Source organism: Perna viridis, chromosome 2 (genome assembly GCF_037379345.1).
Source record: "Perna viridis isolate PV_CMFRI_1.1 ecotype Kerala chromosome 2, ASM3737934v1, whole genome shotgun sequence".
Classification (NCBI taxonomy): domain Eukaryota; kingdom Metazoa; phylum Mollusca; class Bivalvia; order Mytilida; family Mytilidae; genus Perna; species Perna viridis.
This window is the reverse complement of record NC_142446.1, coordinates 48903934-48916335: the sequence shown is the minus strand read 5'-3', so window position 1 is coordinate 48916335 and position 12402 is coordinate 48903934. Positions and strand designations below refer to the sequence as shown.

Sequence of the window (12402 nt, the reverse complement as noted above, 5' to 3'; positions counted from 1 at the left end):
AAATGGAAAGTGGACTTTCCTACATAGATGTAGTTATAGCACTTGCCCCCAGTGACGTTAAATGGAATCCTAGAACGCTGAAGTAGAGTGATGTGCACTAGTACTTAGCAGTGGAATAATGCTTGGAAAAGAATGAAGGAAAGAAGAAAGAAGGTATTTGTAAATCATTCCAGTTCTCTAATAGATTCTGTATTAATTTGTCGAACAAACAACATTTTTATTTAAATGTAAATGTACACTTTTAAGGCCAGTAAAGAACAGCAGCAGAGATTAACATCCCAGATAAAGGAACAGGAGGAGAGAGTGAAAGCTGCAGCACCTGATGAAAAAGAACTGAAACAGCTGGAAAAGAAAGTTGGAGAATATAAAAAAGGTATTACTTAGAATATTTCTCTGTCTCTTTTTGATATACTCCCCTCTTAAAATTCTGAAACTGATAATAGATCATTAAAACATGCTTTAAACACATCTTTTTCATCTGAAGTATCATTTGATTACAATTATGGATATATTACAAAACTTTATCAACCTCTTTTCATTTTTCATAATTGTATTTCTCACTTCTCCTTTTAACACTTCTGGGTTTTTTTTTGTTGTATTTTGTGTTTTTTTTTGGTATTATAATAATATGGTTCCTTTTTTTCACAAAACACTTTTCATAATTCTATATTCGATTTTTAAATAAGGTAACTCTTTTTGTATTGGATGAAATGATGTACATTTTAAATCCTGTAATTTCTCTATCATCAAGCAGTTAATCAGCATTGCGAACAAATTAGACATTTACCCCATGATTCTTTTGAAAACTACTCATTTTCTCTGAAATTACTAAAACAATTTGTGTATGTGAAATATATGCAGGTAAATATTGTTCAGGTGAAATTAATGCAAATTGAGCATATTGTAACATTTACATGATATACCTGATTTCAAATGGAGTTCATGCCAAGAATTATTTCAATTTTTAAGTCTCACAAAATTTATTTGCTCAAATCAAGTGAAAGTCACATTAAAATCATAGTATAGAAATATTTTGCTGGTGTATTTTTTTTTTATTTTATTTGGTTGCAAAATAGTATACTCATGAATTATTAACAATTCTCCTATTATAAGCAGGTGATTAAAAATGCACATGATTTTTTAATTTCTTTGAGAGTTATCCCGCCATTTTGCATTTCCGAGTTTTTAACAGATTTTATGGGAGAAACAGATTCTCCAATGCTCTTGTGAATTACAAGATTTTTTCCACTCTCGATTGGTAAATTTTAGATTTAACTATCTTGAGTGGAGAAATCTTGTAATCCTCATGAGACTGAAGGACAATCTATGTCATCACATTTGAATGAATAATATAGTGAAACCTGCCAAACTCCTGCCTTGAATAAAACAAACACCTGTCTATTAAAACCAGACACTTTTTTAAATCCATTTATATCATTTTAAATGTATTTTGAACCTGGATAAACTAAGCACCTGTCTAAACCAGACAAACTCTGTTCAATATGGGGATCAGTATAGAAAGGTTTCATTGTAAAGCTGTTTTGGGTATGAAGTTAGAAGTATTAATTATTTTATTCATGCTTGGTATTTTCAGAATATGATAAGATTGGAGGAGCTGCAGCCAAGGTAGAAGCTGAGGTTCAGAGGTCAGTATTGTCAAACAACTTATATTCATTAATAATTATTTTTACATTTTAGGATGTCATATTCCTCAAACTTAATTTCACTATTTGCACTGTCTAACCTGTATTCCATAAGAAAAGGACAATATATTTTCTTGAGGAAAAGAAATTAATGGCAAAAATAAGCAGTAGAACAGTATTCCTCTGTTCCAACAGAGAAAACATTTAAAAGAGACAGATAGCTTTACTTGCATTTTGGGTATTGCACAACAAATTAAGGGTTTGAGCATTTCCATTTGCCTTATGGTTTATTAGTGTCCTGCTGGCAACTTTCCCTGCAGGGGACTTTAGGTTTGCACTCCGTCCATCAATCTGACAAATCAGTTTTCCACATTTCTTTTGTCATGCTTGCATATAAACATTTGGTATTTGGGACACAACTCATAAAAATCATTAGAACGTTTGTATTCAGCATTTTACATCAATCTTAAGTAAGCATCTAATTAACTTGGATTCATTTTATTCTGCTTCTAACGAAAGCTTGAGAGGCTTTGGTGAAATTGAATGCAATACAAACATATCACTGACTTCATGAGTTATGTCCCTTACCCTAAGTCTACCTCCTTAACTTTGATAAGTTTGAATTTTATTCTGGTCAGTTGATTTTGTTGTTGCTTAGTTTTGGCCCTTGGACAAATATTCAGTTGTCCGCTTTTTCCCTCATGCTTGCAGATGTACTTCTAATATTTGATACATTGCTTAATCATGACAAGCTGCAGATTAAGTTCTAAATTTGTTCTGGTCTTTCCTTTGATTTTTGTATGAGTTATGGTCCTTTGATGCAGGAAATCAGTGCTGACTTAATTTTCTGCACTTTTCTTGTTAACAATACATGCACGAAATTTGCCTTCTATACTCTTCAACAGATTTTTCTTCCAGTAGAGGATTTTGTATTGCCATGCAATACTCTCAGAATGCCTATTGACATGTTTTGCCACCATGTTACAGATTACACAAAGAGATAATGGACATAGGTGGGTCTAAGATGAAAGCAGCCCAGCATCGTGTAGATGCAATCAGTAAACAGATTGACGAAGTAACAGGCATGATAACTAAATGCCAGGTGGCTATCAAAACAGCTAAAAGGTAGGGTTTTAACATACTTTTATGTTTCTTGAGGAAGTTTCTTTTCTCTTCAAGACCATATTATCCCCCATAATTTTCTGTCAATGACTTCAGTATTTTACTCTTCCATCAGAGTGATTTCAAAATAATTATTAATTGAATTAAAATAAAATAGCTTGATATTTTCCAAGATTTCAAAGTGGGTTTACAGTTGGTATTTAGTTGTTTTTCAAAGAGGAAAAATTTAGTTTGATTTTTTTTTTCAGCATGTGACAGATGATTTAAATACATGTATGTTTAATCCTTATATTTGATCATTAAGTACTTGTATCTCCCAAATACATGTACATGTACATACACCAAACATGTACTTTGTAGAAATATGAAGAAACAGGAAGACAAAGTAAAGAATATTGAGGAAGAGATTGAAGAAACCAAAGAAAAAATAACAGAACTGGATAAATTATTTAAAACATTGGAAGAAGAAGCCACACAAGTCCTTGAATCATATCAGCAGTCACAGGTTGGTGGTCTTGATTTTGTTTAATTATTCCCCGCTCAACAGGTCGATGGTGAATTGGAATCTTCTTGTCCATCCAACTGTCTTAATATCATCGAAGTTGTCTTGACTCCTAATGGACGGATTAATTTCAAATTTGGTATAAAAAGGGCATTTGTTGTAAGTGATTTTGATTGCTGTAAAAACAAATAATATTCCTAAGGCACTGACATGCTAGAAAGTTTCAGGCTACATTAAAATTGTGTTTCAATGAAGATTCAATTCTTATGTTGTGCTATTGCAGCATTTTTTATAACAGGGTTTAAATTCATGTGTGGTTAATATTTAAGGAAAAAATGAAAGAAGCGGAGACAGCACTGAATGAAATAAGAGTTGAGGTTGTGAAGTTGGAGGAGGAAGAAAACAGGCTACAGAAGGATGTCGTTGATGTCAAACACGAGCTGGAGAAATATGAAAATTTAGTGAAGACAAACCAGCAGAAAATAAAACATTGGAAAAAAGAGGTTTGTATATTGTGAATTAATAATAACTTTAGTTTTTAAGGTTTTTTGTCACAACACATTTAGTAGGGGAAGATTGTGATACCACACTGAAGATGATTTCTGTATTGACCTTGAAAGTTCCATTATTATGTAACCTGATGGGAAATTGGTGATGATCTTTATCAACAGAGATGATATGATAAGTGCCTTATTTTTTATTTTGTTTATTTTAGGAATAAAAATGGTCTGATCATTATTTAAGTGGCAAATGAGGCCAATTATTGGGAAGTATAGTTATCTCCCTTTGAATTGTCAAAACTCCATATTACGGTATTTTGTATGAATATTAGTCTAAGTTTGAAGTTCTGTTGATACAAATACTAAAATATTTTAATTCTTTAATGAATATATACTTTACTTCCATATGATGATAGTAACAAATACGTTTTTGAATAAGAAAGCAGTTAAGTATACTTTTCATATCCTAAAACATAATAATTAATATTGAAATGTTTAGATTTAGAGTTTTCATACCGCTCACTTCGCACTCTATGAAGAATTAGTCACTTCTCCCTATTTGGGTTATCTTTGGAGTATGGTTTGTACCATACTGTTACAGGATATAGGCAATGTAGTACATAGGTGGGCTGTAGATAGCTCTTTCAGTAACTTACAATGCATTTGAATCTTTTTCTTTAAGTTTAAAAGAATTCTTTTTTCCCCTGTTGACTATTAAAGAATTATTTTCCTGATCATTCGTTACAGTTATTGAGTTTACAATTCTTAGTTTCAATAAAATATCACTCAAGCATTATGCAGCACATATACAGTAGGTTCGCAATATTTCTTACCTGTTAAACCCCCACTGAGTGAGTTAATGGAGTATTGGAATCACATAACACTTATATTCTCATTTTTTATCTTTCTCTCTCTCCATTACCATTTCCCATGACAACAGAACATCTGGCCAAAAATCATTTTTAATATTTTCTCTTAAATGAGATATATATGCTGATCCACAGGTGAACAATTTTTCTTTGTCTACCTGTGATCAGAAAATATTTTGCCAATTTCCTTCATTTCTAGAAAGTCTCCTTATCCATGTACATTTCATAAGCCTACATATTTTTATTTTTTATATTTTGTTTGAAATGTCATAGTAAACAGAAATTAACACATGGTTTTTCATATAACCTGTGCTCTTAGGAGATAAAAATTGTATAGAATGCACTGTAGATTTCAACGTTAAGGAAGGTAACTCTGTAAATGACACTCAAATACAATAGAAACCATTGGATCCAAAGAGCAGGCAGATTTGAATGAATAATTACACATTTCATAGTATAGACCGATAAAACAATTTAATTACAAAAATATGTAGCCTTTTTTGGGGTGTATCACATTTTTCGGATTTTGCATGATTCTTACAAACACAGCTAATTAAGTAATTTTTGGGGATGTCTTAAATTCTTGTTGAGCAGCATTTTGAATTTTCAAGCTTGTGCATATTCATCTGCAAAAATCTTGGCTCCCTTTGATGGGAATGATTTGAAATTTGGTTAGCATAATTGCTTTGATGATTTGTGAATAAAAAATATCGGCATGTTTGAAAGACGCAGCTTCACAGCAGAGTGAAAGACAGTGCTAAGTAACTCATTGGAGGGGTTTTATACTTGAATTGGGGTATATCTAGAATGACCATGTATGCAACTTCTTTTAATTGTATTAAAAAGTTGAGGAATTTTTTTTTGTAGATGGGACATTTACAACTAACGCCCATTGATGGACAAGAAGTAGGGGAGATAACATCAATACCAGATGAAGAATTGGCAGAAATAGATCATGATGAAATAAAGTTCCAAATTACTGTATTAGAAGAAAAGCTGACACAGATGAAACCCAATATGGCAGCTATTGCAGAATATAGAAAGAAGGTAAAATTAGTTCTTAAAAAAATGTACAGTTTGCTTTGTTATTGCAAGTTTTCTGTGCTACTTTTTAGGGGTGTAGTTATACATTTTTCTCTCAAACAATACATATTGCAATATTGGATATGCTGGACAATACTTATTACCATACATTTTAAGAGATTGGGTGCCGCTTTGTTTTACAAAACAAAGCCGCATATGCACGATAGCAAATAAATAGTTATTATTCCATTTGAAATCAACTTTTAACCAATATATTTTTTTCTCTCTGATTTATTAAGATAATTTTAGCCATAACACTAATACTAACAAATTTGTTTTAAAATAGCATTGTATGGTTAGTATTGTAAGCAGCCATGACATATTATGAACTGAATTGTCCCAAAAATACTGTAATTTTAGTACATACAGTGAATCATTTCTACTCTGTGCTGTTGAATAATCCAACTGTTTGAATTGTTTTTGATTATGGTTGAAGTTGGAATACCATAGTTTGATAATCTAAAGAGATTTCTTTATGGTTTTGAATTTAAAAAAAAAAGATGGTATATTTTCCTCAGAGAAATCCAGATTTTTTCAATATAGACAAAAGCTGGTAGATTTTATTCTGCAAAACACTGCATTTTACAGATTATCTACCTGTAGTCCAGTTTTTTTTCACTCTGACATTTTAATTGCCTGTGACATACTGATCTCTTATTTCTGTCTCTCCTTTTCATTTTATCATCCATTTCATGTTCATCTCCTGAATATAGCTGAAATACTGCTGCTCGAGCGTTAAACTCCAATAATCAATCAATCAATCAACCTTTAGAAGAATTACACCATTTACAAGTCATCTCCATTTGTCTCTTTTTGTTGTAACTTTGGTTGCTTCAGTTAATACCAAGGTCTTTTGTTTCTCTTTCAATAGTTCTCCATGTTTCTTTGAGTTGTCTTCTTTTTCTTTTCCCCTCAAGTGTCCTGACCTGATCTCAGAGTAGTATAAGAAGTGATGTCTTTGAGAAAGTATGAAGTCATTTGCCTTGTTAGATCTGTTCAGGTGTTTCTTCCATTGAAATTGACCCACAAATGGCAAATTATTATGTTACCCTCCAAAAAGTTGTCTGTCTATAAGCATCTGTCAATTCCCTGACTGTTTCCAGGTGAGAACTTGACAACAGATTAATGATTTTTATTTTAGACTTTGCACAGTTGTTTAGTACCTTAAATGAACCATAAAATACAAGTTACTGGTCAAAATGTAGTTATCAAGTTGTGCATCCCAGTTATCAACTTTTGCCATCCCCCTTTCTCCACCAGAAGGGCATCGATTTCACAAATAGTCATAATTGTGAAATTGATCATAAATTATGATGTCACAATGCTACTTTAGGGTTGTGACGTTATTACTTATGATCAACTTTACACTTACGACTTTTTTTGAAATTGATGCCAGAGCATTACTTAATGTTCCCTATTCTTGATGATTTTATTGACAATATCATTCACAGGAAGAACTGTACCTCCAAAGAGTAGGAGAGTTAGATAAAATCACTGATTTAAGAGATTCTCAGAGGAAATATTTTGATGAGCTTAGGAAACAAAGATTGGATGAATTCATGGCAGGATTCAGTGTGATAACCAACAAATTAAAAGAGATGTACCAGATGATAACACTGGGAGGTGATGCAGAGTTAGAACTTGTGGACTCTCTTGACCCATTCTCTGAAGGAATTGTATTCAGGTAATCAATAGCTCATTTTTTGATTTTCTTTTACATCCCATACATCTTTTTAAGAAAAAAAATCTTTGGAATCATGCAATGTATCTAAATGTTGGAATTTACCTCTAACACCAGTTCCTGTTCATAAAGCATAAAAATGAGACCCTTATAATCCACATCCCCATATTGATCCCTGAGATTTTTAATAAAAAGAAATGAAAATAAAGAACTTTTCAAAACAGGTACATTTGTATAATTCACATCCAAAATATTGATGCCCCAGATTCAAATTCACCAGACACAAAAGACAGAGGCAGTAAACTTGTGTCATTCAATCCTTTTAATGATTAATACATGTATATGAAATGTTTAAACACTTGATTTGTACAAGTTTTAGGCTCTCTTTATTTATTTGAATTTTGAAATTTTTCTGGCATTATTAGATTTTGTTGTTTTGTGAAAAATTGCACATAATAATTCGAAACATAATGCAATATTTTGTGATTGCAAATTTTAGATAGTTGCATTTTTTCGCAATAACAAAATTATGGCAAAAATATTTGAATTTATGAAAATTAATAAACATGTGTACCCTATCATTTGTGAACCCCTTGGGGGTCTTGGATAGTGTGCTGCTTTGAGTGTGGGAAGTTGTGGGTTCGATATCTGGCCAAGTCACACCAAAGACTTTAAATTGGTAGTCATCAAGCACACAATAGTGAAGGAGAAAGAGTGACGACTCAGCTCAGAGTCAGAATAGATTGTCCAAGTGGGGTTGGATGCCAACCTTTGGGCTATTGTTTCTGTGAGGTAGCACATTAAAGATCTGGTTCAGCATGTGGGGCTAGTACAGTGTAGGATCTGTATGGTCAATTGTCCTCATCTTGAAATGCATGAAATATAAGTGTGTTTCCGGTTTCCCGACTGACCCTATTTTTTTTCATAAGCAAAATGCCGACCTAAGCATTTTTTTCGACAAAAATTGGAAATTCCTGAGTTACTCAGATCTTGTTCTGGCATTTTTATACATACATGGATCGTGCTGGGCTTCGCCAATATTTACCTGAATGATCAAGTCATTATATTACGTTCCCTACGATTACTCCGTTGGCATTGAAACGGATACGGAGAAGGGTTACACGAATGTCCCAATTTCAATTTTTATTAGATCTGGCGACAAAAATAACCTGTTAGTGATTTTCTGTGCGCCTAGGTTTTGTATATTAAAAATAAAACTTTATTCTTTCCCATTAAACAATTGTGTTGACACCTGGTCAGAGTTGAATGACAATAACCAATTTACGACTGAAACCAATCAAATGTAATTAGACCAGGTGATCGTGGGAGATGTCAATCAGATGTAAATATATTATTGAGCCAATCAAAACTCAATATCTGGTCAAAGGTAAACACAATCATGACCATGTGCACGTGGCTACATACAGGATTCACAGCCCTTTTAAACCATGTTACAATCAGAATCAGATTTACCTTATAACAGAATAAATTAAATCCAATTAACAATAATTATTACATCAGGAAGTGTCTAAAATGCTTCGAAACGCAAGAATTGATAAAAGAAAATGGATGACATTTATTTACACTTTTTTGGCGGGAAAATCAGTAAACAAATAGAAATGGGATTCCCAAAATGTAATTAAAGAAATACTGACGGCATTAAGTAACAACGATTCTACAATCTAGTAGGAGTACAAGGGATAATTTAAAGGGAACAAAATTAATGGTCCATTGTAGTTTGCTTGAAATTTTATCACTAGAAAAAAGAATCCAGTTTGTTGAAAATTTATAGATCAAAAATCAAATCATAATTTTAGATAAATTTAATTAGACCACAAAGGATAAGGGTCAACATGTCTATATGTGTATAGTAATATAAAGTCCTTGATAGAAATAAGCCACCTGTTTCTGGAGTAGTACTTTTTTTATTTTGCATATAAAAAGTGACTAATATATATATATATTATATCCTGACTAAGACTAGAGCTATAAACCTGCTTTATACATGCATCAAGAGTGAATCTTGGGTACATGTATGACATAAATGAAGGGTTTATTTAATTTATGTGTCATATCTTCAAAAATACAATAATTTTTTTGGCACCCATTTTGGCTCAAATTTTTGAAAATTAGCAGCTAGCAAATTTTCTGGGTATAGAATTTTGGAAGCCAGAGCACCCCTATAATATCGCCCAACATGGTGGGGTACATGTTGCAGGCCGCATCCAATCTACAAGTTACAAGTCTATTGGTATTAAAATTCCTTAAATGTAACCACATGGATAAGACAAAAGAAATCATTGTTATATATGAAAACTGCTGGTTTACACTATGTATCACATACATGTACATCACAAATTATATCATATTTCATCTACTCTATTTATGAAATCTTGAAGTTTTCCAAATTTAAAAATATTGAGTACTTCTTGTATTCAATCATTATTTGGATTATGATCCTCCTACATATATGATTTAAATGCTGCTGATTAGCGGTTACTCCTTTAAACACATGTACAGCATATCGAAATTTACAATGTATAAAACTGGTATTTTTTTGTATTTAGGCATACAGTGGCTATTTTTTTTATTTAAAAAAAAAGAAAAGAAAAGCCTGCCTACCTACCTACCTACCTACCCTATTTTTTTTCCAGACTTGAAACAGGAAACACACATTTTTTTGTTTTGCCTAAGTATCTATTTAACAAGAGCAAGTAATTGTAATTACAGTGAAACCTGTCTTAAGGAGGAAGACTTAGGGTAAGGGACACAATTCTTACAAATTATTGGAACATTTGTATTCAGCATTTGACATCAGTCTCATGTAAGCATCAAAGTAACTTAGACTGTTTTCATTCTGCTTCAAATAAAAGCTTGAAAGGCATTGGCAAAATTGAATATGATACAAACATATCACTGATTTCAAGAGTTATGTCCCATACCCTAGGTCTACCTCCTTAAATGAACCCGGACAAAATAGAAACCTGTGTAAAACCACAGGACTTATGAAGTCCATTTATATTAATTTTAATACATTTTGAACCTGTGTAAACCTATCACCTGCATTAACCAAACAAATCCTTTACCCCAAAAGGGGTTAAGTAACTTATGTTTTGACAGATTTCACTGTACATATAAAACACTAAATAAATACAAGTATTGTAGACAATATTTTGTAATATTTAATATTTTTAGTGTTCGACCACCAAAGAAGTCATGGAAGAACATATCTAATTTATCTGGTGGTGAGAAAACCCTCAGCTCTCTGGCACTGGTATTTGCCCTCCATCACTACAGACCAACACCTCTGTATGTCATGGATGAAATAGATGCTGCTCTTGACTTTAAGAATGTGTCCATAGTTGCTAACTACATAAAGGTAAATTCTTATCTATAAATCATAATGGTTTAAAATTTTCTTTGTTTTTTTTTCTTTTTTTGATATTCATAAGAAACAACCTTGAGTTTAAGTGTGAATTGTGGCAAAGATAGCAGTTTCTATATAAGTGACATTTCTCCAAAACCGTATTGGGGTAATTGTTATCAATTGCAATCCATTACAAAATAGTGTGTAATCAAAAGTAATCTGTAATCAACATAAAGTTTGTTTACAGCTTCACAAATACATGTTATCAACCGAAACTTTTCCAAATATGTTATTGTCAGAATTGTGTATTTTAGAGAAATTTTACTTAAAGTTTTAGCCAGAAAAAGTTCCTATTTCGATCTCAATTCATATCCATTCACATGTATACATGTAACTTAATATATCCATCTTTGCTGATGTTAATGAACATTTCCTTCTAACTTATGAAAATCATGCATACCTAAAGAGAAATATTTAAACTGAAGTTGGCACCAGTAAGACTTGTTGAAAGGGGAAAATATTTGAAAATTATTTTTGAAAATACTGTTTCGTTATTTACAGGAAAGAACCAGAAATGCACAGTTCATCATTATCTCTCTGAGAAACAATATGTTTGAGTTAGCAGACAGACTTGTTGGTATTTATAAAACAGACAACTGTACCAAGTCAGTGACAATTAACCCTACTAAACTGACAGTGCCCCTTCAGGAACAATCACAAAACATACAACAAAATACTCAACAGACAATGGTGACATGTTCATGATAGTGTGGAGGTCATAGATACCACCATTTAGTGTTCTTGATTGTGTGAAGATTGTAGGTACCACCACTTAGTGTTCTTGATGACTGTTCGTCAGGGAAAGTGTTAGATATATGTTTTAGGAGGTGGACTTAGCGTAAGGGACACAACTCTTACAAATCATTGGAGCGTTTGTATTCAGCATTTTACACCAATCTCATTTAAACATCAAAGTAACTGATTTCATTCTGTTTCAAATGAAAGCTTGATAGGCTTTGGTGAAATTGAATATGAAAAACATATCACTGATTTCAAGAGTTATGTCCCTTACCCTAAGTCTACCTCCTTAAAGCATAATTGTTGAAGATTAATGTAACATCAACCAAATGGTATATATAAGTAGAAAATTCATCTCTGATTGACCTATGAGGCATGATGAAACAAGGGCCAAACAATATTGTATCCCCTTCTTTGGAGTGGAGTCATGATAAAGATTTTATAAATGCTTCAACACAATGTACATTTTATCCTTTCTGTCTTATACCAGTCATAGAATCATTGTAAAGTTTTCAGTAAGGTTAAGAATAAATCATTCTTTTATAGAATAAAGCATCTTGATAAAGGTTTGAAAAGGTATTTCCCTGGAAAAGAATAGATGCATTGTCATATTTAAGCTATGTAGGCCTCTGTGTATAAGGTAGTTGTACAGCACGTACAGCATACTGATAGAATTAGGGATTCTTCCGTTTTATAAAAAAACATGTACCTGTTATGTATTTCTTGTTTATCAGGCTTCTTATTAAAACTGTACAGTAAAATTGTGTTGTTTGTTTTGTGACAATGTTACATAATTCTAGCACCTTTTCCTGGAAAAATGATATGTACATGTAAGTT

At 32.1% G+C, this 12402-nt stretch overlaps 1 protein-coding gene across 1 annotated transcript in view; it reads left to right on the top strand.

Moving 5' to 3' along the window:
- LOC148625568 (structural maintenance of chromosomes protein 4-like) overlaps nucleotides 1-12326 on the top strand; it is a 36305-nt gene extending 23979 nt beyond the window's left edge. The window contains exons 18-26 of the mRNA XM_088569137.1: nucleotides 247-373; nucleotides 1595-1646; nucleotides 2631-2768; nucleotides 3126-3270; nucleotides 3597-3770; nucleotides 5504-5683; nucleotides 7171-7403; nucleotides 10596-10779; nucleotides 11329-12326. Coding sequence (XP_088425263.1) covers nucleotides 247-373; nucleotides 1595-1646; nucleotides 2631-2768; nucleotides 3126-3270; nucleotides 3597-3770; nucleotides 5504-5683; nucleotides 7171-7403; nucleotides 10596-10779; nucleotides 11329-11532 — 1437 coding nt within the window. The 3' untranslated portion in view covers nucleotides 11533-12326. The remainder of the gene's footprint in view (nucleotides 1-246; nucleotides 374-1594; nucleotides 1647-2630; nucleotides 2769-3125; nucleotides 3271-3596; nucleotides 3771-5503; nucleotides 5684-7170; nucleotides 7404-10595; nucleotides 10780-11328) is intronic.
- Nucleotides 12327-12402: the final 76 nt, after the last annotated feature.